General features: G+C 42.5%; 2 protein-coding genes across 2 annotated transcripts in view; both read left to right on the top strand.

Annotated features, from left to right (window-relative positions):
- Positions 1-2,104: 2,104 nt before the first annotated feature.
- Positions 2,105-8,819, top strand: LOC311189519 (uncharacterized protein; the record flags this gene model as incomplete). The annotated part of the gene is made up of 4 exons (XM_084261182.1): positions 2,105-2,162; positions 2,789-3,163; positions 4,462-5,082; positions 6,163-8,819. 4 exons carry the CDS (start codon positions 2,105-2,107, stop codon positions 8,817-8,819), a joined length of 3,711 nt encoding a protein of 1,236 aa, XP_084117308.1.
- Positions 8,820-12,105: 3,286 nt separating this feature from the next.
- CDC5L (cell division cycle 5 like) overlaps positions 12,106-26,486 on the top strand; it is a gene marked incomplete at its 5' end in the record, with an annotated part of 35,503 nt that continues 21,122 nt past the window's right edge. Inside the window, 11 exons of the mRNA XM_084262092.1 lie at positions 12,106-12,150; positions 14,527-14,630; positions 15,536-15,697; positions 16,343-16,470; positions 17,298-17,397; positions 17,633-17,851; positions 19,501-19,645; positions 19,767-19,955; positions 21,475-21,623; positions 24,167-24,329; positions 25,719-25,883. Of these exons, the coding sequence (XP_084118218.1) occupies positions 12,106-12,150; positions 14,527-14,630; positions 15,536-15,697; positions 16,343-16,470; positions 17,298-17,397; positions 17,633-17,851; positions 19,501-19,645; positions 19,767-19,955; positions 21,475-21,623; positions 24,167-24,329; positions 25,719-25,883 (1,569 nt within the window). The remainder of the gene's footprint in view (positions 12,151-14,526; positions 14,631-15,535; positions 15,698-16,342; positions 16,471-17,297; positions 17,398-17,632; positions 17,852-19,500; positions 19,646-19,766; positions 19,956-21,474; positions 21,624-24,166; positions 24,330-25,718; positions 25,884-26,486) is intronic.

The following is a 26,486-nucleotide window of genomic DNA, read 5'->3' as shown; positions in this document are numbered from 1 at the left end:
AGGACCTCCAGGACTCCCTCCTGTATTAGGAAACAGCTGCAACCAGGACTGCATGACAGAAATATGTGGAACCAGCTCTTGTTACTCTCTCAACCTGTGACAAACCCCACAACCCAGAACTTTATTGTAATTGCTCAGATCAAATCGGGAAACAACATTTAGTTCTTGCTACGTTGTTAGTTCTTTCTGCATACCTTCAAGAACTGCAACTTTGATATCAGCCTGGTCTCTAAGCGTGGCTTTATAAAAAACATCAATCAGTTCAGGAGTTCAACTGGTGTCCTTGCTGGCAGAGATTCTCTGCCTTTCACATCATAAAAGCACAAGAGAACTGCAAGGGGAGAGAAAAAGCAAATTCAGTCAAAAGGACGGTGTTCGATTTACCAGCAAAAGAGGTTGTGTAGCTCCAGGTTTTCCTAAGTCTCACCTTGGATTATATTTGTCTCCTGATTTAGGGAAATGCTGTGTAAGGCAATAAATCCAAGCCTGTTTCCCTGTTTCCAATTACTGAGAGCTGCAAACACTTACATAAGAGCACTGAGCCGTTTGGTTTAAGCAATGTGAGAGACTTGAAAACACTTTGCAAACAATAGCAACCTGCCCCCAAAAATCAGGAATGGAAATCAAACTTCCTGGCTCCTGTGCCCTAACCATACAACCGAATTTTCTCCCTAATTTTGACAAGTTCAAGGTGAATTTAATGATAAGGAGCTCAATTTGGGGCAGGAAGTACTGAAAAGAAGGGTGTGATGGGGACTTTGTGTGACTCTGTCAATCCCCAGCTGCATCTCTGCGTGGGTGTTTGGTGTGAGAAGGCTCTGTCCCTGAGTGTTGCTCGGCTCTTTGTCAATGACTAGCTCCTCACTGACGTGTTTTCTTCTCTTCCCTCCAGAACAGACTTTAGTGAAAAAAGGAAAAGAAAAAAAAGTCAGTGCTAGTGTGAAAAAAACAACAACCCAGCAGGTTTTACAATAAAAGAAGCCACCTAGTTACAAAGTCTTGGATTGTTATTGCAACATCCTGGCTCTTAAAAAGCTCTCATTGTAGCTCACACAGTCCCAATACCACTGATATGCTGCTGACCACCCCTTCCAGAGGGACATTGTTTTTTTCTTTACATTAGCTGATGGATGAATGATTTCATTGCCAGCTCATCCAGTCTTCCTATGCTTTTCCAGCTGGATTTGTATTCAGCTACTGCTTTTCCCTCTCTAACTGCCAGACCATAACTGCTCTTAAATTATTTTCCTAGGAACAATTCTCTTGACTCTCCCTGGTCTTAAAAGTGACATTATCTTTTATCCCTGGGGTTTCAGGCTTTTTACTCAACTAAAATATTTCCAGCTTCATTTTTTTCTTACGTGTCAAAGCCCTAAAGGTTTGGCTGAAATTACTAGGAGCAGTGGATGTCTGTGGCCAGAGGACAATCTGCAAGCCCCTACAGATGCCCATATTTGCCTTAAGGTTTTAAGCAACACATTGTAATAATAGAATCATAGAATGGTTTGAATTGGAAGGGACCTTAGAGATGATCTTGTTCCAACTCCCCTACTATGGAGAAAGACACCTCCCACTAGACCAGGGTGCCCAAAGCCCTTCCTGACGAGGGGGAATGAAGGGGCAGGTATTGATCTCCTCTCTTTGGTGACCAGGGATAGAACCCAAGGAAACGGCATGAAGCTGTGACAGGGGAGGTTTAGGTTGGATGTTAGGAAGAGGTTCTGTACTGAGAGGGTGGTTGGGCACTGGCACAGGGTCCCCAGGGAAGGGGTCACAGCACCGAGCTGGGCTGAGGGCAAGAAGCGTGTGGATGATGCCCTCAATGCCATGTTCTGATTTGGCTGGGCCTGTGTGGAGCCAGGAGTTGGGCTCAATGGTCCTTATGGGTCCCTCCCAGCTCAGAAGATTCTGTGATTCTATGAAAACCCCATCCAACCTGCCCTTGAACCCTGCCAGGGATCCAGGGGCAGCCACAGCTTCTCCGGGCTGCATGTGCCAAGGCCCCACCACCCTCACAGGGAAAAAAATCTTCCTTGTATGAAGTCTAAATCTACCCTCTTCCAGTTTATAGCCATCACCCCTCGTCCTATTGCAATGCCTAGGAATGGACCGCTATTGCCATCTGCCAGCATTTACGAATGACAGGGTCTGCTGGTATCTGTGTGAGCGATAACGACACGCAGCCACTAACAGAAACGGAGTCAGGAGCATGAAGTATGAGCCAGCATCTGTAACTGCTGCAATAGCAGTATTTATACAGCAGCAGCACGGCCTTTCCCGGTGCAGCCGCAGGGCCCTCTTGTGGAGAATCAGGGGGTTCCAGCAGGATAAATCCTATTCATTGTATTTTCTAAATATTTCTTCTGGTACTGACAGCAAGGGTGTTTTTAGTCCTCTGTGACAAGTTAAGTGATTGTCTCCATTGCTGTAAAGGTTTAATGCAAACAGCACATGCCCTGGCACAGCTTGAGCCCATTGCCCCTTGTCCCATCTCCTGATCCCTGGCTGAAGAGACCATCGCCCACCTCTCTGCACCCTCCTGGCAGGGCAGGGGAGGCAGTGATAAGGTCCCTCCTCAGCCTCCTCTTCTCCAGGCTGAACACCCTCAGCTCCCTCAGCAGCTCCTCAGAGGATTTGCCCTCCAGCCCCTTCCCCAGCCTGGTTGCCCTTCTCTGGACTCGCTCCAGGACCTCAATGTCCTTCTTATGGTGAGGAGCCCAGAACTGGACCCAGCACTCGAGCTGCGGCATCGCCAATGCCGGGTACAGATGCACAATCCCCTCCGTAGACGTGATTCACCACCCCGGTGGCGGGGCTACCGTTTCGGTGTGCTTAAAGCGGGGCAGGGTCCCACAGAGCTCCCGGGCCCCTCCCCGCCCACGGCTCGAACACCCAGACCCGGCTCCCGGCCGGCAGCAGCGGCACCGCAGGCTGGCGCTTGCCCCGCTCCGCCCCCGCCGCTCCCTCCAATCAGGAGGCGGCAGCCGTGCCCATACACTTCCGCGGGAAACGCTGCCTGCCTTTCCTCTGCGGGCGTGGCGGGTGCGCGCATGCGCGGCGCTGCTGCAGCTGGGAGTCTGCGGTGATCCTTGGCGCGTGTTATGCAGGCCGGGCCGGGAGATGTCGGCGGGGCCAGACGAGCTGGGCTTGGCGGGCGATAGCGGTAGGTGCCCGTTCCCTGCCTGGGCAAGGCCCTAGTGGGGCTGCGAGCGGAGGGGGGGTTGGGCGCGTGAGGGACCCGTTGCGGGGGGGGAAGAGGTGACGGTGGGGGAGAGCGACGCGGGGGCTCGGACAAGCGCATGCGCGCTGGGTGGCGCGGGCGGGTCGCGAAGCTGCGTGTGGGGTTACAGCCCCGTGGTTGGGCTGGGAGGGCCCGGTCCGTCCGTCCGCGGCAGCGCTTGGGCTCTGGTGCCGCATCCAGCTGGCGGCCTGTCCCCAGCAGCGCTCCCCAGGGGTACAGCCTCTGTAGTGTCTTCACTGGGGGTTTGGGTGAGGGGACTGAGCAGGGGGCATCTCGCTGGGGGAAGTGCCGTTCTGCGGGGGGGGGGGGGGGGGGGGGGGCGGGCAGGGAAGCCCTCCGGAGGGGCCTGGGCAGGCTGGAGCGATGGGCAGAGGCCAGCGATGGGATGAAGTTTAACATGGCCCAGTGCTGGGTCAGGGGGGCTGGAAAGCTATGCAGAAGAAAAGGGTCTGAGGGTGTTGGTTGACACTTGCCTGAGCGTGAGCCAGCAGTGTGCCCGTGTGGCCAAGAAGGTCAACAGCATCCTGGCTTGTGTCAGGAATAGTGTGGCCAGCAGGACCAGGGAGGTGATCATCCCCTATACTCAGCTCCGGTCAGGCCCCACCCTGAATACTGGGTTCAGGTTTGGGCCCCTCACTACAAGAAAGACATTGAGGCCCTGGGGTGTGTTCAGAGAAGGGCAATGAAGCTGAAGAAGGGGCTGGAACACAAGTCTGATGAAGAGCAGCTGAGGGAGCTGGGGCTGTTTAGTCTGCAGAAGAGGAGGCTCAGGGGAGACTACAGCTACCTGTTCTCTACAGCTACCTGAAAGGAGGTTGTGGTGAGCTGGGGGTCAGCCTATTCTCGCAGATAAATGGCAATAGGACAAGAGGGAATGGCTGCAAGTTGCGCCAGGGGAGGATCAAGTTAGAAATGAGGAGAAATATCTTCTTGGAAAGAGTAGTTGGGCATTGGGACAGGTTGCCCAGAGAGGTGGTGGTGTCACTGTCCCTCAGGGTGCTCAAGGAAAGGTTGGATGAGGTACTTAAGGATACTGTTTAGTGATACAGGTGATGGGGGATGGTTGGACTAGTTGATCTTGGAAGTCTTTTCCAACCTTAATGATTCTATGTTACTACACCACATTGCTCAGAGCTTCATCAAGCCTGACCCTGAATGTTTTCAGTGATGGGGAGATACGGTTTGGCAATAAGTTTAATACTCTCTTTTTCTGTCTTCAGAGTCGGATGTCTTTGAGATTGTTCTCCCGATCACATTCGTTGTGCTTAGTGATGATGATTTTCTCCAAGATGATGCTGAGGAGCAAGCAGTGTTGGCTCCCAAGTTGGAGGAGGTTGTTAACTTAAACAACAGTGTTTTTCCAGAAGGTAATGGAACACCTTCAAAGGATGGTAGTGGCTTAAGTATTTGCGAAGAAAACAAGACTGCTTCAAATAAAGATGATAATGGGGGCTACCCTGAAGAAAAACAGGTTGCTGAGAGTGTGTGTAACGGATCAAAACCAACTTTAAGTGACTGGTGTGATGCAGGGAAGGATAAATGCAGCCAAAATTATGTGTTGCCTACATCACCTTGCAAAAAAGAGCTAACAGAGATAAATGAAAGCAGTGATGTGAAAGAGACTGATGGCGATGATGGCTTACAGAAGATTCCTACGTGCATCTCCCCTGCTGGCGATGAGGATAGAGATGAGATCATCAAGACAAATGGCGAGTTGGCACTGGCAGCCGTAACCACACGTGAGGAGGAACATGTCAGTGTTGAAAGTCTTCTTGCTGATGGCACTCAAGAGAAACAACCAGAAAGTCACAAAGAGATGGAGACAGTTGTTAATATGGAAGGTAAATCATTAATAAGACTAGTGCAAGAGTTTTAAGAAATCTCGTAAATGTCAAGTTGTTAAAATAGGTAGGAAAGTGCATAGGGTTTTATTTTAACTTAAACATAGATTAATATCATGTGTGGCAGAAAGATCGTTAGCCACAAAGATGAGCCAAGGGTGGAGCACCTCCTCTGTGGAGACAGGTTTGAGAGAGTTGGGCTTGTTCAGCTTGGAGAAGAGAAGGCTCTGCGGAAACCTTACAGCACCTTCCAGTACCTGAAGGGGCTACAGGAAAGCTGGAGAGGGACTGGTTACAAGGGCAGGGAGTGAGAGGACAAGGGGAATGGGTTTTAAATTTAGATATAAGGTTATATGGGTTTTAAATTTAGATATAAGGAAAAAAGTCATCATTGTGACTGTGGTGAGACCCTGGCAAAGGTTTCTCAGAGAAGCTGTGGCTGCCCCTGGATCCCTGTCAGTGTTCGAGGCCAGGCTGGATGGGGCTTTGGGCACCCTGTGCCAGTGGGGTGCGTCCCTGCCCATTGCAAGGGGATGGATCTAGATGATCTTTAAGGTCCCTTCCAATCCAAACCGTTCTATGAAAGAGAATATTGGCTGGAGTATCCTTAGTTCTTTCACAGATTTCTATGGATAGTAGTGAAACTGCAGTAAGTTGGTACTGTTTCATTCTGGGACAGTTTGCCAAAGGGTGGCTTTTCATGAGTGAAAAGGATCTGAAAATAAAAGAAAAAGGCCAAATCGAGCATCATACTTGTGAGAATGGAGCCCTGGCAGAGTTCGGTGACAGTACGTTCACAGGAATTCTGGCATAAAGCTGTTTAATTAAAATCTGTAGGGGATGCAGGGTTGTCCTGTGAAATTCACAGTTAATTAGGATTTCTTCTCTTAAAACATTATTTAAATGTTGCAAGAGGAAAGCATAGAGAGAGACATTAGACAAGAAGTAGCGATAGGAAACTAATAAGTTAACAAAAGGAATGAAGAGCAAACAAGTCAGTAGACAAATTGGCATCATTACAATGGTGAACATTGGTGACAGTATGAAATGTCATGTCTGTTATGTTTTATCCCTCTGTAGATCCTGATTCTTCAAAGAATGGAGACAGTGAAGCTAATAACAAAAAGACTAGCAAATCTGAACATGAAGCTCCAAGTTCTGTTTCAGAACATGGCTTGACAGAAGAACCAGAATTCACCTGTAATTATTCTGCTTCATTGCTTAATGAATGTTCTCCTATTTCAGAAGGTTTGTTAAAAGACTCAGAGAAACTGGAGACGAATATTTCCACTTCTACTGAACCAACTGCTACTGGAGAACATATTTGTAAGACATTAACACCAATTTCTAAACAAAGACAACAGCAACAAAATGTTTTTTCTCCTCATACATGCCCAAAAGAATTACAAAGTCAGCAAGAAGGTTCAGTACAGCCAAGTAATAGAGCAACCATCAAACCTCTTTCTAATGCATCTTGCTCTATAAACAAACATGAAAGACGGAATTTGAAATGCAGGTTTTGTAGTTCTGTGTATAAATGCAGTGCACATCTAAAGAAACACGTTTATTCAGCTCATAAAGATAAGAAAATATATAAATGCTGCTTTTGTAAAAGAAGCTTTTTCTTTTCTGTCAACCTGAAGAATCACCTTAAATTTCATAAGAAAGGTAGGTTGCAAAAGGCAAGAAAAAGCAGAATGGCTGCGAGAAAAGTTGGGCAGGGAAGTTCTGAAGAAAGAAAGTCTGAGACCAAGGAAAAAGAAAGTAAATATGAGAAATATTTCATCAGAATTGAAAGGGATTTTACACCTCTGTCTAAGCCAGTTAGTTTTACCTGCAGAATTTGTTTTTTTGCTTCATCAAATCCTAGGGTTTTTATCCAACACATGAAGGGACATAAGGAGAGACCACCTTACCAGTGTCCTCAGTGTGACTACTCCTGCTTTAGCTTATCCTTTCTGTTAAATCACATGTACTGGCATGCTGGGTATAAGCTGTACCAGTGTAGGTTTTGCGCTTTTTTTTCATTGTATTTTGCAAGCATGGTGAGGCATAGCTACATACACACAGGGGCTAAGCCCTATTCCTGTGAGTTGTGTCCATCAGCATTCAGGAGCACCGCCGCCTTAGAGAGACACAGGAAATTACATGCAGCCAAAGAAACACGCCAAGGGCACCAACTCAACTCCAGAAGTGGAAGAAAGAAAACTCCAAGACCTTTAAAGAATTTTACTTGTGATGAGTGTAACATGGTGTTTCACAATAGAGGACATCTCACCATTCATAAGAAATTTCATGAACAATTTAAGGCTGCTGCTAATGGTAATACAAGTGAGAGCAGTGTATATCATAAAAGTGACATATGCAATGTTGATGGTGATTCTCAGAACCTTGTTTCTCTGTCTCCTTCTGGTAAAGAGAACAATTGTCTCAGTGGGACAGTGCTGGCTTTGGAAGTAGACTTGGAGAGGGCAGGTGATGTGCAGGACAATAAGAAAACGTGCTCTGGAAAGAAACGTCTTGCAAAGAGCCGTGGAAGGAGCAGCTTAGCTGTTACTGGGAATAGAGCAGAAGTTCCTCTGAATGACTATAAAATGGACACTGTCACTTGCAAAGAGGAATCTCTTTTTAACTCCAAGGCCTCTTGTTCACAAACTGAAGATGATGATTCATACAAAAAATTTGTAGAAAGCTTAAGGGATACATGGCCTGCTAATTTGTCCGCATGGAAATCATACAAGTGCAAACACTGCAGTTATGCTACTGCTGTTCATAGTGACTTTAAGCTGCACTTAAAAATACATGCAGATGAAAGACCATTTACGTGTAAAGAATGCAATAAAGCATTTAAAACGTCAAACCATTTGCAGAAACACAGCCTTATTCACGTAAAGAACGGCTATAAATTTGACCACTGCCTCTGTGCAGATGGCTGTTCAGAGGATCCTAAATTGTGTCAGGAAATGCACACAGGCATCTGTCCAGAAAGAGATTTTGGTTCCTCAGAAGGTTCAAAGGGCATCCATTCCTTGCTTGGTTTGGAAGTCTGTGGAGTACAGCCAGATGTCCAGAGGGGCAAAGAAAATGAATTGCTAGTACAAAGTAAGCAACGATTCTATCAGTGTGCAGAGTGTGAGTATGCTACTTGCATTTTAAACAACCTTACGCTACATGTAAGAACTCACACGGGTGAGAAACCTTACAGCTGCAGTGTTTGTCAGAAGAAGTTCCGTACTTCGAGTCACCTGAAAAGACACAGCATCACGCATTTTAATACGGAGTATCTCAAGTGCAGGAACTGTGACTATTCAACAAACAAATGGCTGTCCTTGAAACAGCATCTGGCCTCACACTCATGTGAGGAAAGCTCATCCACAGGCTGTCTCTACGAGCAGAAGCAGCTACCTGTCAAAACGTATACGTGCGAAGAGTGTGGTTACTCCACAGCCCACAATGGCAACTTGAAGCCACACTTGAGAATCCATACAGGGGAGAGGCCCTTCAAGTGCAATCAGTGCGCTGTTGCTTTCCGTACATCCAGCCATCTGAAGCGCCACTTAATGACTCATTTAAAATTGCACTGCAGAAGGTGTAAGTTTTCTACAGCAGATAAACAGGCTTTCCAAAAGCATGTAAGAGCACACGCAAGGAAGTACAAGTGTCGAATGTGTAACGTGACACTGCCTACCAAGAAACGTCTGGAAAAGCATAAGCGGCAACATCAGCTTGGAATGTAACCTTGGGAATTGCAAGCTGGCACTTGGTTCTGGAGAGGTTTGTATGTCCTGAATTTTCCCTGTTTTACATTCCCCTGCTGTCCTCAGAACGATGGCTGGTAGTGGATGTGTCCTGAGTTCCAGGCCAGAGTCAAACACAGGGTACCGTTTTGCTCCATGTTCTGAGAGTTTCAGTTCTAGCACAGGCTGTGCTGAAGATCTTGGAGCCGCCTTTTCATGCCTGAGTAGCTTTATAACACAGTGAGCTCAGTTTTGGTTTGGTCAATGTTCATTAGTTTAAACACTTGTTCTGTGCTACTTACTTCCTTTTAGTTAGTAAAAACCCCTCACATGACTAAATGAATGAATGTTTAAAATGAGGGAGGGAAGTGCACATTATATTGTATAATAATAACTTGACATTTAAAACGATCAGTGTTTGGATGCTTAACACTACCTCTCATCTGTTGAAAACCTGCATTCCCTGCTCCCAGGTTTGCTGGCACTACCTGCAAGAGATTAAAAAAAGCATCTCATAGAATTACAGGAACGAAAGATCGGTGTCATCACAGGATAACTGGGACATGAGTGTGTTTTCTGTGTGAGTATATCTAAAGGGTTTATTAGGCAGTTATCTTGTCTGTAGTTTTTGTAACTCTTTGAGTTGTATGACATGAATTGTTTTGTTCTTAATCAGATATGATACTGAGAATCCTTAAGTTAATTACTTAAGGTAATTACTCTTTGTGCTTTTAGTTTCTTGAAATCGACTGTATCATACTTTTCAAAGCACTTTTTAATTTAACCACTTGCTGATATGTTGCAAAAACTACTTAGCTATATTAACAAAATATATTTTACAGTCCAAGATACTGCTATGGTTTTCAAAGAGCTTTACTATGTATCAGAAATACCAGGTATAAGGACTGCTTGCACCAAACAGCAGAGGTGTGCCTGTGACAGATCTTTATTCCACTTTATATTCAAACCTAGACTAATCTTTCCTTGTTTTACAGTTATATGGACATTACTGACTGTAATATGTTTGCTGGTATCAGTAACAGCAGCATTACCCTCTTGCGTGAGGAAAGACAACAGCGAAGAGTTGGGGCTATGTGTGCTCTGATGTTCCAGTTCAGTCCATGGAACAGAGTAAATCTATAGCTTCATTTAGAGAAAGTGAACATGAAACCACCACTACGTTTTACTGCTCCCAGACATGCTTTTCTTTATACATATAGGAAATATCTTGCAGGGGCTTTCTGGTAATTTAGGAGACAGGTTGGAAACATGTGCGCAGAGAGGTGGTGACCAAGTCTTCCTCTTTGGAGATACTCAGAACCTGTCTGGAGGTGGTCCTGGGCAGCCAGCTTAAGTGGGGTGTCAGACCAGATGATCATCTCCAGAGATCCTGCAGCAGTTCTGTGTTTTGAAGCACAATTTCAAGAGTGAAACTTGCAAGTAATGCCATCAGCGAAGGTATTTAAGTGATCTGGTTGTCTGTAAAATCTGGCAAGTAGATATCTGTGACTGGTTACTGCTACATACATGCAGGGAAGTCGCTGTTTGGGAACCAGTGATTAAGCTCAACACCTGGTACAGTTCTGAGAAGGAAGAACTTTACCCTGATATGAATAAAGAAAAGCATTTCTGCGAAGTGTTAACAGTTAGAAAAGTGTGGAGGAATTTTTACTTCATTTTTCTGTAAAATTCTGATAATTTAAGAAAAATTCAAGCAGAGGTACGTTGGTGAAAACAATTGTAAACCTGTACAGTTGAATCTAGGAAATTTGTAACTTACAGAGAGTGATTGTTTGAAAGAGTCATGTACAGTGATGAAAAAAGGAGCCCATTTTAAGGGGGATAAAATATTGAAGGAAATTTTGGAAAGAGTTTATACACAGCATTTAATTTAGTTATAAGTAAGATCAACAGAAGACATTTTCTGATGGAGCTTGAAGAATTTGTAAAAATACTTGTTCCAGTCAGTTGCTTCTAATAAAAATAAAGTGTGTCATGACTCATGAGGTTTCCCCGTTCCTAGCACAATTCACTATGCTTTTTTGGGGGATTGGTAGTGACTCTTAGTCTGCCAATCCAGAGAAATTTAAATGTGAAGGCATGCTTGCTTTCAAAATAAGGACACGAACTGTTCTTGGTATTTTTTTTCCTAGCTAAAAGTGTAATTTTTATTTATTAAAGAAATCTAACAAAACCCCAAAGTCTTTCCTAAATCATACAGTGAACTTTACTCTTTAAAGCAAAAAAAAAAAAAAAGCTTAAATTTATGATCACAGCTTCAATTTGTACAATCAGCAAAACGTAATAAATCACACGTGGTGTCCCTGCACATGGCTGGGGGGGGTTGGAGCTAGGTGATCCTAGAGATCCCTTCCACCCCAAAGGATTCTGTTAATTTGGTGGCAAACAATTTGAGCAAATAAATGCTTTATCTGCTGTGCATCTAGTAAGTAAATAAACACAGAGGTCAATGAAAGCAGCTCAACCAGACTGTGCAACAATAAGGTTAACCATCAGCCAGGTTTGTCCACAGAACGTAGAATCATAAAACAGTCTGTGTTGGAAGGGAACCCAATGATCACAGAGTTCCAACCCCACTGCCGCAGGCAGGGACACCAACCTCCAGGCCTGGAGCTACACGAGGTTGCCCAGGGCCCCATCCAACCTGGCCTTGAACACCCCCAGGGACGGGGCACCCACCCACTCTCTGGGCAGCCTGTTCCAGCCCCTCACCACTCTCTCTGTAAAGAACTTCCCCCTAATATCTAATTTAACCCTTCCCTCCGTTAGCTTCAGTCCATTCCCTCCTGCCCTGCCGGTATCTGCCCTTCTAACATCTACGTGTTCTCACTGAGGTACCGATGCTCCCGCCTCAATTTCCGCTTGGGCCTCAGTAAGCGGGCGTTTATCCTCAGATAACAGCACAAGCTGTAAACGCGGCATCGATAAAACTCGGTTTCCCTCAGCCGCCACGCGTGAGGGGAAGGGAACAACTAAGCCCTCTGACCGCCTTTAAGGAGCTCGCCCAGTCCCAGCCCTGCGCGCCTCCAGCTCTAAGCCGTCTGCGCCATGCGCGGGGCTGCTCACTCTTCCCCCCGCCCATCTGCGCCTGCTGTTCCGCCCCATACCCCACCCCTTCCCCTATCCTGTGCGCTTGCGTAGAGTGCGCGGTTCTATCGCGCAAGGCGCCTGCGCGGGGGCTCGGCCGGCGCCGCTGAAGCGAGCGGCGTTTCTTTCCTTCGGGAGCTTTTTCTCTGCGGGACTTGGAGCTCTCTTAGCCGCCAAGATGCCGCGGATTATGATTAAAGGCGGTGTGTGGCGGAACACCGAGGTAAGGCTCTGAGCGCTGTTATCCGCTACACCGCAAGGATTGGGGCCTCAGCGCCTGGGGGGGGGCGGGGGATATATATGGTTGGGGGGGGGGGGTGCCCTGCGCTAGTGCGCAGGCCCTGTTGGAGGGGTTGTGTTGCGCATGCGCTCAGGAATCGGGGTGTCCGCAGCAGCGCGGCGGTGGGGGAAGATGGGGGATCCTCCTCGGCCCGTTCTAGCAGGGGGCGCAGCGGCTTGGGTGTCTGCAGGCCGCGGTGGCTCGGGTGGGCCCGGTTCTTCATCAGCCTGGCCTTGCCTTCTCGTTGCCCGCCCTAGTGGGCGGGGGTTAAATCAGTGTTGCTTCTCCTGAAGACCGTGTGTTAGCGTGGACAAGGAGCTCAGCCGTGCGTCTGGCCTGGCCTCTTGGGAGAAACCGTCCCCGAGGCCCCTGGGGGTGTCGTGTGACCCGTTTTGTCACCCTTGGAGGTGTCTCTTCTGTAGACTGGAGTGTGTTTGAGACTGCATAGGCAGGGTTTTTCTCTAGGGGTTTGAGGGAAGTGCAGTCTCTTGTCCTTGAAGACTGTTTCTAATGCAGAAGTAGTGAAGATGGGCATGAGCTCTTCGTCTGCAGCCCAGAAGGTTTTGCAGGCAGAAATTTGTGTGTGCCATTCAAAAAAGAAAACAAAACCCCACCATTCCCATTTTCGCCATTGTACACTTTCAGAACAGCAAGCAGTTGTAAAAGGAAATGTTAACATGAGAAATCAGTCCTATTAGTTAAGATTTTTAAAGCAAAAGGAAGTACCCAACACTTAAATCCATAACTCCACCTTACTGTGAACACTAGGCATGCGCATAGTTCTAAGTCGCAGTGAGAAAAATTAATGGAAGGTAAATGTACTATGTGCTGGGAAGTTTATTGCATGTGCTTTTAATCCCTGGTGATGTGTCAGCTGTTTGCCAGGAGGCAGCTAAATTGGAGGACACCAGAGGGTAAGAAGAACCACTGTGTCTTTACCCTGTTCTTACCGTCTTCCATAATTGACTGATTTTGGTGACTGTTCAGAGAAAGAGCAGTGGATTAGATAGATCATTGTTTCACCCATTTTGGTCCTCCAAAGATGAAATAGCTCTCCTTCTTGTTATTATTATTTTTTTTTAATTAACATATTGATTTTTAAATGCAACGTAAAAATTGAAGTGGGACCGGTTGTTACCAGGTCATTAGGAAAATGACCAATTACTTGCAAGAAAACCCTCCCAAAAAGCCTGCTAGTGTCATCAGTATGGCTACTGCATGCCATATAACACAGTAAATAATAAAAAACAACCCAAGAAACAGACCCTAGAGGATTTATTACTTATTTTTCTAAGTGGAGATGATATGAATTGTCATTACAAGCTCAAGATTGAGCTTGTGACTCCAGTTGAACTTCTAGTTAAAGCTGCTGCGTGCCCTGAGCAATGTCAGTGCCAGGCAGAGTCCATGATGACTCTCATCTGCACAGTACAGCCGAATGGATTCTGAATACAGCTACAGGTACTTACTGCATAGAGAAGAACGACATCTATGGTTGACAAGGCTGCCAGAATAGCTTTGATGCATTTAAAATGCCACTTCCTGACCTGTGAGGAAACGAGAAATAATGAACCCATTTATCTGTGAGGAGAGGAGAGAGGGTGGATTGACAGTTGACAGGACTTCCAGCTTTTGATCAAATCTCAGTGCACATTTTGATGTGTATGAACAGCCTGGCTTCCAAGCTGAATCCATTACATTTTATATTTGAGGTTGGCATTTTTTATTGTTACATTCTGAACATTAAAGTGATTTATTTTAAGATTTACTTCTAAAAGAGAAACTTGCTATAAAGTTTCTTTATTTTTGGGATACTTTTTTTTCCACAGCATATTCCATTGATAGGTAAAGATTGTATTTCCATTAAAGTATTAAAAAAAAAGAAGGATAATTTTATGGTGTTATTTAAAACAAGCTACCCAAAGGTACCTATCAGTCCTGGGTTTTTTTCCTGAATATTGGGTCATTAGCAGACAAACACTTTCCTATCTCTTTATTGCTATCCTTCAGGGAAAACATACAGAATTTCTAAAAATTCTGCATTAGAGGGCATTGAAAGTAATTGTCTTGGAAGTCCACTTGGTCTATGAAGTTGGCCACAACAATCATTATGTGTCTTTTTTGTTTCATCTGTATTGATTTCATTGGCCTTGGAAGTACAAATCCTCATCCACCACGATAATAAATTGGGCAAAAGAAGCAGCAGTGCTGGGTCAGCTCATTCAGTGAAATCAACCATCTTCTCTGCTTGAGCCCAAACTTTGTTTTGCAAATTCTTGTGTTCCTTAACAGTGTTTTTATTATTATTTTTTTTTAAAGGATGAAATTCTCAAAGCAGCTGTGATGAAATATGGCAAAAACCAGTGGTCTCGTATTGCTTCTTTATTGCATAGAAAATCAGCAAAGCAGTGCAAAGCCAGATGGTAAGTGAGAAGTGCCATGTCTGGGAAGATGAGATTCATAATTAGCAAGAATTTAGAAATGGCCACAGCTTCGTTTCCCTGTGGACATAAATTACAGTTTTAAGATTGTTTGATTTCTGCTGTTGCAGATATTGCAAACTGTGTTGCTTGAATATAATAAAACAGAAGTAGCCAAATGTTCTCTTTGCTGTTGACTGCAGTGTTAGAAAGTGCAGAATCACTTAAAACTGTGGCCGTGATTTTCCCCATGCCCTGTATTTGCCCATTTTTAATCAGTGAGTATTACCAGGGCAGTACGTTTGTAAAATACTGATCTCATACAGATAATTTTCTAATTTTTCATAACGAGAGTTTGGCTTGAGGATAAATGTTTAGAAATTGTGGTGAAGAATTTCTTTTTATATAGATAAAAAACACAAGCTTAAAACTAATACAAATACATGTGGTACAAATCTATTTGAGAATCAGACTTTATTTCTTGGGTACTGAACTGCACATATTTATTAGAATGCGTCTGTGTAAAGGTAACAGTACTGTCACAGCTGAAGATTAGTAAGGTAACTTTTGAATCCAGACCAAAGAAATCTAGTGTTTCTGGTACCTTTGGTAGTTGTGATCTTTACTTTTATTTTTCTGGATTAATTTTGTGACTCCTGCCAGAATAGAGGTGGGGAAGGGAGGGAGAGGGAGATTCTGTATAAAAAGTGGAGGGATAAATAATAAATTTTAAAGCTGAAATACAAGCATCGTGAAAGTAACAAACTCTTATACGGGAAATACTTGTGTGAAGTTGAGTTTTTGAAGTCTCATTGTGCTGATTCGGGTAAACGCTGTTCTGAATTAATTTAGGACAAATCAGTGGATAGCTTGGATCTGTCCTCCTTACTTTTTTAACTTTTTAACAGGTATGAATGGCTAGACCCCAGCATCAAAAAGACAGAATGGTCACGGGAAGAAGAGGAGAAACTGCTGCACCTGGCCAAGCTAATGCCAACCCAGTGGAGAACCATCGCCCCAATTATTGGGAGAACTGCTGCACAATGTTTGGAACACTACGAGTTTCTGCTGTGAGTTGCTGTTTTGCTAGAGGTGCATACCAGGAAAACCTGTGGAGTTTGTTGTAGCAATGTATCATTCCCTTCTGCATGGTGCTGAAATACAGTGGTTTTCAGTTGAGTGTGTCCTCAAGTGCTTGAGGATTGTTTCTTTTCATTCGATATTTCCAGCTTGAAAGAAGCTTCTGGAATGTGGAGAGAAGGCTTGAATAGATTGATGTATTATTTTCTTGCTTCTGGTCACTCTGGCAAGAGGCTTGTCAAGATTGATGCTTTTCATAGGCTTCCACTTCAGGCTATTTTGGCTGATTGGTTGAATATGAAAGCATAATGGGAAGCTCAGTCGTTCATTTTACCACACTGCTTGAATTCTTGTCCTTACAGTTTAGTGGAGAACTCACCTCGTGTTATTAGCTTTGCCAATATCGTATTTTCTATCCTGTTTTATTGTCTTAATGCTACATTGGCTTCTTTCTCTTGTGTGATTTAAGATTATGTAACTGTACTCTTTTTGCAGTAATTGGGTAACATTTATTGCGTGGTACATAGTAAAATGTTTCTTTTCTGGATCAGATTTGGGGATGCTTAAGGGATGGTGGTTATGAGCCTGAGGGAAAACAAAGGGATAGTTGTGACATACATACAATGTGTTTTCAGGGACAAAGCTGCTCAGAGAGACAATGAGGAAGAAACTGCTGATGATCCTCGAAAACTTAAACCTGGAGAAATTGATCCCAATCCAGAAACCAAACCGGCCAGGCCAGATCCGATTGACATGGATGAAGGTAAGATAGGTGTTCGTTTACTGGGTTTTTTTGACAGAAATGCAATCTCTTTGGTTTTAATTTTCACAAAGTACCCCTGTGTTTCTCCTTTTTTCTTTATTTTTAACCTACTCCCAATATATTTTTCTTAACCTGTTTTGTCTTACTTATGTGTCTTTTTAGCCAATTCCAGTTTTCCAGCTATCTTTTCCTTTTCTTTCTGTGTTTTCTGCCTTCTACGCTGTCTTTGTCATCTCTTACCATGTCTGACTGTTCTTTACTTTGACAACTGCTCTGCTTCTTTGTATTCTTATTTCTGTATTTCCATCTTTTCCCAGCAGCTCATACTTCCTAGTTGAATCCCGGCTGAAGCACAGGAGGACTACATGACTTTTGTTTTTCTTTGCACTTAGCAATGTTATGAAGTAAAACTTAAATGTTGCTGAAATTCTGTGAATGGACCTATAGGGTTTTCAAAAGTCTTGAATCTGGATGTAAATGAACAAGTTCTCTACTATATTAATCTCAAATGAATATGTAAATTAAATTAGTTTCATTGGTGTGGTCAGTTTGTCTTTTTATGTAGATATTTTGATTTGCTGTAGGTATTAGTTGAATTATTTGCAACATTAGGCTTTTTTTTTCTTGAAATCTTTGTTTTGTGTGACCAGTGATTTAAAAAAATGTGTTGGACAAAAACTGGTTTAGCAATCTTGCAGAATGCCTGTGAAAACATTGATTCATTCAGCTTTTAAAGATTGCTTTCTGCTCTTAATGTTGCTTTTTTTCCCCTCTTACTCCTATCTTTAAGTGCAAATTCACAGCTGTATTTATCTGTACTATTTTAGATGAACTTGAAATGCTGTCTGAAGCTAGAGCTCGTCTTGCTAATACACAGGGAAAGAAGGCCAAAAGAAAAGCAAGAGAGAAGCAGCTGGAAGAAGCTCGGTAAGCTTATACTTAGTTTCATATACCGAGGCTGCTTTTGCTGACTGTGGAGCTTTTACGATGAATAATGTCAGCATGGAATCAGACCTTTTTGACAGCCATTTGTTACAAGAGCTTAATTCTCATTGCTTAAATAAGAGCAGAGCCCTATCATCAGCAACTGACTAAAATAGTATCAGATCTTAGGAAACAATATGTGTGCACCTTACATCACATAGTGTTACTGTTTCTTTAGACGTCTCGCTGCTCTCCAGAAAAGGCGAGAACTTCGGGCTGCTGGAATTGAGATCCAGAAGAAAAGAAAGAAGAAGAGAGGTGTGGATTATAATGCAGAAATTCCATTTGAAAAGAAGCCTGCCCCTGGTTTTTATGATACATCAGAGGAAAACTACCAGTCCCTGGATGCTGATTTCAGGAAGCTGCGTCAGCAAGACCTGGATGGAGAATTAAGATCGTAAGTGTGTTATACCAAGGAGGGAACAGTATATTTGAAAAAAAAAAAACAAAACCCAGGTGTTAACTCCTGGAAATGTCTGAAATGTAATGCATCAAAAGGAGAGTGGCCAGCAGGTCAAAGGAGGTGATCCTCCCACTCTACTCTGCCCTGGTCAGGCCCCACCTGGAGTATTGCGTCCAGTTCTGGGCTCCCTGGTATAAAAAAGCCAGGGATCTCCTGGAGAGAGTCCAGAGGAGGCTATGGAGATGATTAAAGGCCTGGAGCATCTCCCCTATGTGGAAAGGCTGAAAGAACTGGGGCTGTTCAGCCTTGAGAAAAGAAGGCTAAGAGAGGATCTTATTAATGTCTATAAATATCTGAAGTGTGGGACGCAGGGGGGAAATGGCCAGCCTCTTTTCACTGGTCAGTGGCTGCAAGTTGGAGCACAGGAAGTTCACACCAACATGTGGAAGAACTTTTTCAGTGAGGATGACAGAGCCCTGGGCCAGGCTGCCCGGGGGGTGTGGAGTCTTCTTCTCTGGGGATATTACAGAACCATCTGTACGCCAACCTTGTGACCTGTCCTAGGGATCCTGCTTTGGCAGGGAGGTTGGACCCAATGATCTCTGGAGGTCCCATCCAACCCCTGCAATTCTGTGATTCTGTAATGTGGGCAGAAATTGTATATTCTGTGGGACAGATACCTAGTGCAGGTTGTTTCTGACTTTTCAGTCTCCTCGTTTTTTCTAATCTTTCTAAAAGATCTAGTTGACCTTTTTTCCATGAGAATTAATTTCCTCATGCACATTCTTGCTCTTTACAGGGAAATCCTGCAGGTGTTGAGGTTGATTTTTCTTCTGGCAATAGATTTGCTTGTGCATTTGGAGTCTTTTCTTTAAGTAATAACATTAAGATTGCTTGAAGGAGTAGACTTTACTTACAGTATTGCTTTTGAAGAAACTGTTCTTAAATTGAGTCTCTTAAATGCTTGATTTCTCCCCCTCCCCCCCAAAAAATCCCAAAACATGCATTTGAGAAATTAAATGCCCATCTTCATTATGAGCAGTATGGTACATACTTAATTGTATCATTTCTTACTGCTTCTGTCAGTGAGAGTGTAGGTCCAGTACTAAATACAAGTTGATTTATTAACTTGTGATTAATTGATTCTTTTTGTATGGCTCGGTTCATAGGGTCTGGCAGGGGCTTCAAAATGAAGTTTGTGATTTAACAAGCTGACTTTGTTGCTGTTGACTAAAATAACCATTTTTATCAGATACTGAAGATTTTTTTTTCCCCATATCCCACAGAAAATGTTCATCTCTTAGCAGCTGCTGGAAAAAAAAGGGCTGTTAGCATTGCTTAATTCTTTCTGTGTTTTTGAACTGACATTTTTTCCTTGCTCCAGTGATGCTGATGATTGTAGCTGAAGCAACCACCTGTTGCCTGATTGCATAATGCAGAAGCATTACACTGCCTTGTAGGTTCTGCTGCAAGATCTGCAGACCGTATCTAATCACTTAACTTTGCACCACATGGTGCTTTACCCTTCTGTTTCATTTCAGCATATCCATCTTTTGATTAGGCCACAAGCTTTTTGCCTGCTTGTTGTGCTTTGTAGCTGTTCTGGATGTGTTCTAAAATAATTCTCTTATCCATAATGACAGTGAAAGGGAGGGGAGAGAGCGCAAAAAAGACAAGCAGCATATGAAACGGAAGAAAGAGTCAGACTTGCCTTCAGCTATTCTACAGACCAGTGGAGTATCAGAATTTACCAAAAAAAGAAGTAAACTAGTGCTTCCAGCTCCTCAGGTAAGCTGTTTGGTGATTAATAAATGAATTGTAGGCCAATGTCAGTCAGTGATTTTTTTGGTCTTTCAAGTGGATCTTGTGGATTTCATCTTACTGTGACTTGGAATTTTCTCTTTTAAAGATATCTGATACAGAACTTGAAGAAGTTGTAAAAGTAGGCCAGGCAAGTGAGATTGCACGCCAGACTGCTGAGGAATCGGGAATTACAAACTCTGCTTCCAGCACTCTTCTGTCTGAATATAATGTGACCAACAACAGCATAGCACTGAGGACTCCCAAAACTCCAGCAGCACAAGACAGGATCTTGCAGGTAAGAGTACAAATGTGCAGAATGGGCTTTTAGTTGTAGTGCAGTAGAGTGGAAGGTGTAGGTACCATAGAAACACATAGATTGTTTTTGGTATTGGGACATGTGATCACCAGGACACACTGGAAGGCATAGAAACAGATTTGCTTCTCTCTGATCATTTGGCACCATACTTCAAAGCACTATGGTACTTTTTTTTGGGGGGGGATATTATATATTCTGTGCAACTTTTAGCATTAACCATTCTCTTAGTGCCTTACGTAATTTCCCCTTGTCTTGGGTACCTCTCAGCATCGAAGGGATATATGGTGTTCGTGCCCTCAAAACAAAGGGGTTTTTTATGTTGTTTCCTACTTAGTTTTGCTGTTCAGATTTTATTTCAGTGAACAAGAAGTAATTAAATGTAAGAATGCAGGCATATTTGCCTAGTACTTTATTGGCTTAAAACCATTTAAGACAAATATTGTCAAACACTGACCTTCACAACCTCTTAGTTATATTTGTATTGCACTAATAGTGTGTCTGGGTTCCTTCAAAAACCTGTTGGGTAATACTTTGAGTGTGAGGAAATATTTAATGAAATTGGTGCAGCTAAACAAAACTCCACCCCCCAAAAAAAACCCCTGTATCGATAACGAGCTGTATTTCAACAGTTTCATGATAGGAGAAAAGAGAAAGTTCCTGACTGTGGATCATGATCTAAATTATGTACAGTGTTTGTAGGACTGGTCACCTTCCCTTTCAAATGGAGTCATCTGGTATCACATATGTCCCTGTGTTATGCATATACACAGTTCTATAGATGGATTAGTAGTCTTCGAAGATAATTGCTCTGTGCAGTAGTTCATTATCTCATTTTCAGAGTGTCTTAATTCTTCTTCGTAAAAAGGAAACAGAAGTAATAGGGATTTATTTGTAAAAGGCCCAGTTGAGTCATGGAACAGAAATCTGAATAGTGGCACACCTCTCTTGGAATGTTCTCTTTGAAGTGCAATGGATAAACTTCATTGATGCTGGATTTCAGAGTTACCTCTGAAAAACAGGATCCTTAGGATCACTTAAGTATTTGGTCACTAATAAATTTTGTAGATTTACCGAGTCAGCAAACCGAGGGAATTTGAAACATTAAGTAACCTACTAATTTTTGCAACTCCAATTTAGAATGTATTTAACTGGAAAAGAAGATGAGAGTCATTCAAAATCAAGCTTGAAGATCTGAGCAATGTGATGGAGTTAAACATGTCCCAGCTTACTGCACGGGGGTTGGACTAGATGGTGTTTAAAGGTCACTTTCAACCTAAAACATTCTATGATTCTAAGATTAAAATCCCTTTCAGTGGAACAGTAGGGTTTGTAAATACCTGTGTGTGGGTATTTTAAGAAGTGTTAAACATTTTCCAGAGACTTACTGGTATTCAAATAACTTTTTGGCTGTTATACCACTTCTGAATCTGTTAAGCCTGTATAGTAAAGTGTGACTCTGAAAGACTTAGTGATGTACTGCCTGTTGTCTGTTACACAGGAAGCACAGAATTTGATGGCGCTCACAAATGTGGATACCCCCCTGAAAGGAGGTCTTAACACTCCTTTGCATGAAAGTGACTTTTCGGGGGTAACACCCCAGAAGCAAGTTGTTCAGACTCCAAACACTGTGCTTTCCACACCCTTCAGGTAAAGCAGGCTCTTTTTTGCTAATGAGTCCTTGGCTGGGCATGTATCTAATGGAGGTGGGTGGAGGGAGCAGATACCATGTGTTGTGGGATAGTAGCTACAATCAGCGCTTCAAAACAGATTTTAACTTGCTTTGTTGTACAGCTTTCTCCTTCTCTGTGTCTTTCACAAGCTCAGCCACATCATCTGTGTTTGTGCAGTGTATAGCTAACTGGAGTTTTGGTCCAAAATGAGGTTTTCTGTGGTCTGGAGCAATATAAATTATACTGAAGTAATACAGGAGTATAAATAGTAAGATGGAGTGTCATTCTGTATGTGGATCCAAGCCTTTCCAAAGTATTACCTCTGAGTCAAAGGTGTGGGAGGTCCCTTAGCCAAACCCACACTGAATTTTTGAGAAGCTGAAGTAAATATTATATAAGCCATATATATCCAAAATAAAATATTTCTTATATTGCCAATCTAAATAGGATGGAATTACTGGTTTAACTCTTACAGTGGGTCCTACGTAAATACATATCCCACAAATGCCAAATAGCATGCAGCTAAAATATACTACACTTAGTACATTTTGTCTGTCAGCTTTTTTAACTCATGTTCTAATTTTACTTGTATCATACAAGTAGAAAAAGCAGAGAATGAAATAAAAAGGACCTTTATGGCAGCTTTTCAAAAGCAGCTTTATTTTGTTGTTTAAAAGCTGTGTGCAAAAGCCCTACTCTCTTAATTGGATCTACATAAATGAATCCTTTTCTGGAGATCTGTTGGCGTCAGTGTGGTGCAGCATGAATGTAGAGTTTGGCTTGGAGTGATCTGACTGTTTGTTTGGGTTATTTTATATTAAAAAAAAAAGTAGAGACACTCTAAATTTGTTGGGGTGTTTTTGTTTGTTTGTGGCAGGTTTTTAGCTTCTGAGGTTCAGATTTGCGTATGCAAATACGGTACAGATTTGTCAGCTGGGCTTGGTTGTAGAAATGCTCTATCAGTGTGAAAATCCAAGACCTTGAGCAGAGAGCAAGAAAACCCACCAATAAATGGTTAAAAAAAAACAACAAAGGGAAGCAGTAACTTTTTTAAGGAGGTAAAGCAGTGAAGCAGAGCCATCACCTTTATTACTTAGGCCAAAAGAACAAATACTTAAGTGCACCTTTTTTTTTTCTATGATGATGTGAAATTTGTAGTATCTTAATGCACTTTTTAAAATGAGAGTTGTTGTCTTAATTAGGATTTTTTTTTATTCACATCCTCGTTACAAGCATTTTTTTAAAAGGTACTAAGTGGAAAATTGTGATGAGGTTTTAAACACTGAGACAGCTAGAAAAAACAAAGCCTCTGACTTGGAAATTGCTTCATCTGGACAGTCAGCATAGAACTTTTTCTACTAGTATAATTCACAAAATAATTCTATCCTATGAAATGTTAATTTGAAAACATAAAAATGCATTTTGCTGCTTTTTGGGAGTGTCATCCTGCAGGCATTATTGTGTATATTTGTTATCCTAAATGAGAGTTTGTAAGAGTCTGTGAACAGCCTCAAGTCAGAGGAGGGTATCACTTGCCTCTCACAGACATACCCAGTATATAAGACACTGTTGTATCTCTAAAAAAGAGGATGAGTAGTGTGTGTCAGGCCACGTATATAGTGGTCTTTGTCCACCATTATGACATCTTATTGGTACTACAGAATTCCAGTAACTAGAAGTGGAAATCATGTATTAAATCATCATGTCTAGCCTCTCTGCCAGAGTTGTACTCTGCAGGACACAGATTTGTCACTGGAAAATACTTTATATATAAAGCTATATATATGTATATATAAACATATATACATAGTGTAGATGGGTACCATAATGTAGGTTGTCTTCTAAAAGTTGTTTTCCTTCACAAATTTGTTTACTCTGAGACATTTAACAGTGTTTTACCAGTTTATTATTCGTATTGTGACTATGTGAAACCTTGGCAACAGAAAACTTGTGACTATATTCAATACAGTGTCTGCACACCTTTTATAGTAGGGCGTTGGGATAGAGAACAGTATTTGATCTCATTCTAGAGGAGAAGCAACTGAGGGACAAAAAATCCAAGACTTAATCCATTCTGCCTAACCTTAGGTGCTTAAAAGTGAAAGCAGAGAGGAATCCTCAGAGTGATTCATTCAGTTGTAGGATGGGACAACTTTTAAGCTGGATGAATTCAGAGGGAATGACTTGCCACAGGTGGTACTGAAATCAGAGCATGCAATTAAATCCTAATTACTGTATCCCAAAATAATGCCTGGTGACTAGATAATGTCTTCTTTCAAAAGTACCAGTGGGAGCTTGTGTTGATGTATTTCCTAAAACTTCTGTTAACCTAATGATGTACCTGGAATTCTGCTTGACACCTTGGACTTCCAATTGCATATCATGGTTTCACTGCCTCTCAATGAAAAAAATATAGATTGAATTTATTAATGGTATTTACATAACTTTTTCATTATTCAGACTGTTGTAAGTAGAGCTCTTCAGGAGAAAAAATAATGGATGTATTTGCATTTCCTTTAGAACACCCTCTCATGGACCGGAAGGCTTAACACCTCGTGGAGGACTGACTCCTAAACCTGTGGTTGGTACAACTCCTGGTAGAACTCCACTGCGTGATAAACTGAACATCAACCCAGAAGAGGGAATGGCAGATTACAGTGACCCATCTTATGCAAAACAAATGGTAAGAAGTACTTAAGAAGTGGTTATTAGTGTTGCATTAATTTTTAGGATTTTTACTTCTCATCATCTGAACAGGTTTTCTTTTACAGCGTTATTTCTACCACTTGTCTACAGGTCTGTATTCATCACCTGATAAAATAAAACCTTTATTTGAAAGAACAGAAGTCGTACCACTTAAAATGTCTTTCAGTGTGCTCAATAAAAACACTCTAAAGCTATTTGTCAAAGAAGACATAGTTAAGTTTCAGTCCTACTTCTATCTTTGAAGCTGAGCAGGAAATATATCCCAAGGAAAGATTCATTTTTCTTGCAGCTCTCAAATCCCTCATCATCTTAGCTCCCTGATTTAGCTACAGGACCTTTTCATCAGTCTGTCCTGTTGACAACATTGAGCTAAAGGAGTTTAATTTTTGCCATCAGGAGCACTTGGTTTTTAGATATCCAGTAATCTGAGTCCCATCCAGATTCTTTCATCGCCTTTGGCAACAGATGTTTCCATTCTTGGAGATTCAGCCAGATGTACCCTGCCAATTAGACATGGTATAAAAGGGCATATACCTAATAGGTAGCACCTTGGGAACTCCTTTTATGTGGCCAATTCTGCAGCCTAAACTGTGGCTTTGGATATCTCCCACCAGAGCTATTGACATTTTTCTTTTTGGACTAGCTAAGGATATCCACTTCAACTTTTTGGCATGATGCTCTTGCAGAAAGTCAGTCTTCAAGTTCAGAATTTCAGATTTCCTCTTAGCCTGAAGGACAAGGTTTATTGGATGTCCTTACACTTACTTTGGTTCTGTCTTAGCCTTTTTATAGTTAAAAGGCTTTTTGCTCCTAGAAGGAAAACTGGGACTTCAGTTTCCTGATGGACTCCACTGGTGTCCGGATCTGGTGCTGTTTGTTTTCTTGTTTGTTTCATGGGCAACTGCAAGGAAAACAAGTTCCAGTTAGGAACCTCATCAGCACAAACACATTTTCTCATATTACCGGTTTCTTGAAGGGCATTTATGTGAATTGCTGGTTTACTGAAGCTCCTGGAAAGTGGAGGTGCCATCCTGTTGTTTTACTTGAGCGTCTTTCAGCCTGTGTGCAGATTTCATTACCTGGCTTTAAGAAAGCTGTATGTTGCTTTCTCAGCATCAGGCAGTTTCTGTGCTTACTAGTGCATAAACTTTGGGGTGCTGGTCTGTAGGCCAGCCTGGGTTAGTAACGTGCCCCTTTTGTCAGACTTCAAAGATTTTGTTTCTGTTAACTTTGTACCAGATATAAGGTTCCCAGATGATCTATTAGTTGTGTATTGTTCATGTCTCTTAACAAAGATGAATGGAATTTAATTGTGCTGCACCGTAGGGCATGAATTCAGAAGCATATATTGTTGTTATTTCAACAGGAGAGAGAGTCTCGTGAACACCTGCGCCTTGGACTCATGGCCCTTCCTGCTCCAAAGAATGACTTTGAGATTGTGTTACCTGAAAATGCAGAAAAAGAACTTGAGGAGCATGAAGTAGATGAAACCTTTATAGAAGATACTGCTGATATAGATGCCCGCAAGCAGGTAGGGGTGTGTGTGATGTGGACAGTATTTTTGTTTAAAATATATTCCTTGGATGATGCCTGGAGCTTCGTGCATGTTTAGTGGAAGTGATGCAGCTTCTACAGAATAACAAAGTAAACTGTTCCTGCTCTCCATGCTGCTGTCAGAGTGTACACACTACACACAGGCTACATCAGTTTTCTCTTGGAATCCTTTTCTTACTTTTTTAATGCCATATATCACACATCATTTTCTATAATGAACTCGCTGGAAGAGTGTATGTCCTACCTCCTGCATTTCTCCACCAAAAGATAAAAATACTTTTAAAAGCATTTTTTCCAGCAACACAAATAAAAAGTCTTTAGAGATACAGATAACTGAGAATTTGAGTTGTAATATGATACATGTGAGGAGCATCCTGCCTTTCAAATGAATGCATGACATGCCTGGGATTAGAACACGGTAGATCTTGCTGATCATTCCTGAAGTTTTAGATAATGCAACCTCTTCATGTTATTTATTGGCAGAAAATGGAATATAAGGAGAAATCTCATGTTTTTACACTTTCACAAGTGTTGTAGTTACTTTATGTCATGGAAGAGGACAAATAAAGTCCTAGCTTCA

This window comes from Gallinula chloropus (genome assembly GCF_964237585.1).
Source record: "Gallinula chloropus genome assembly, chromosome: 3".
NCBI lineage: Eukaryota > Metazoa > Chordata > Aves > Gruiformes > Rallidae > Gallinula > Gallinula chloropus.
This window is presented reverse-complemented; position numbering and strand designations above follow the sequence as displayed.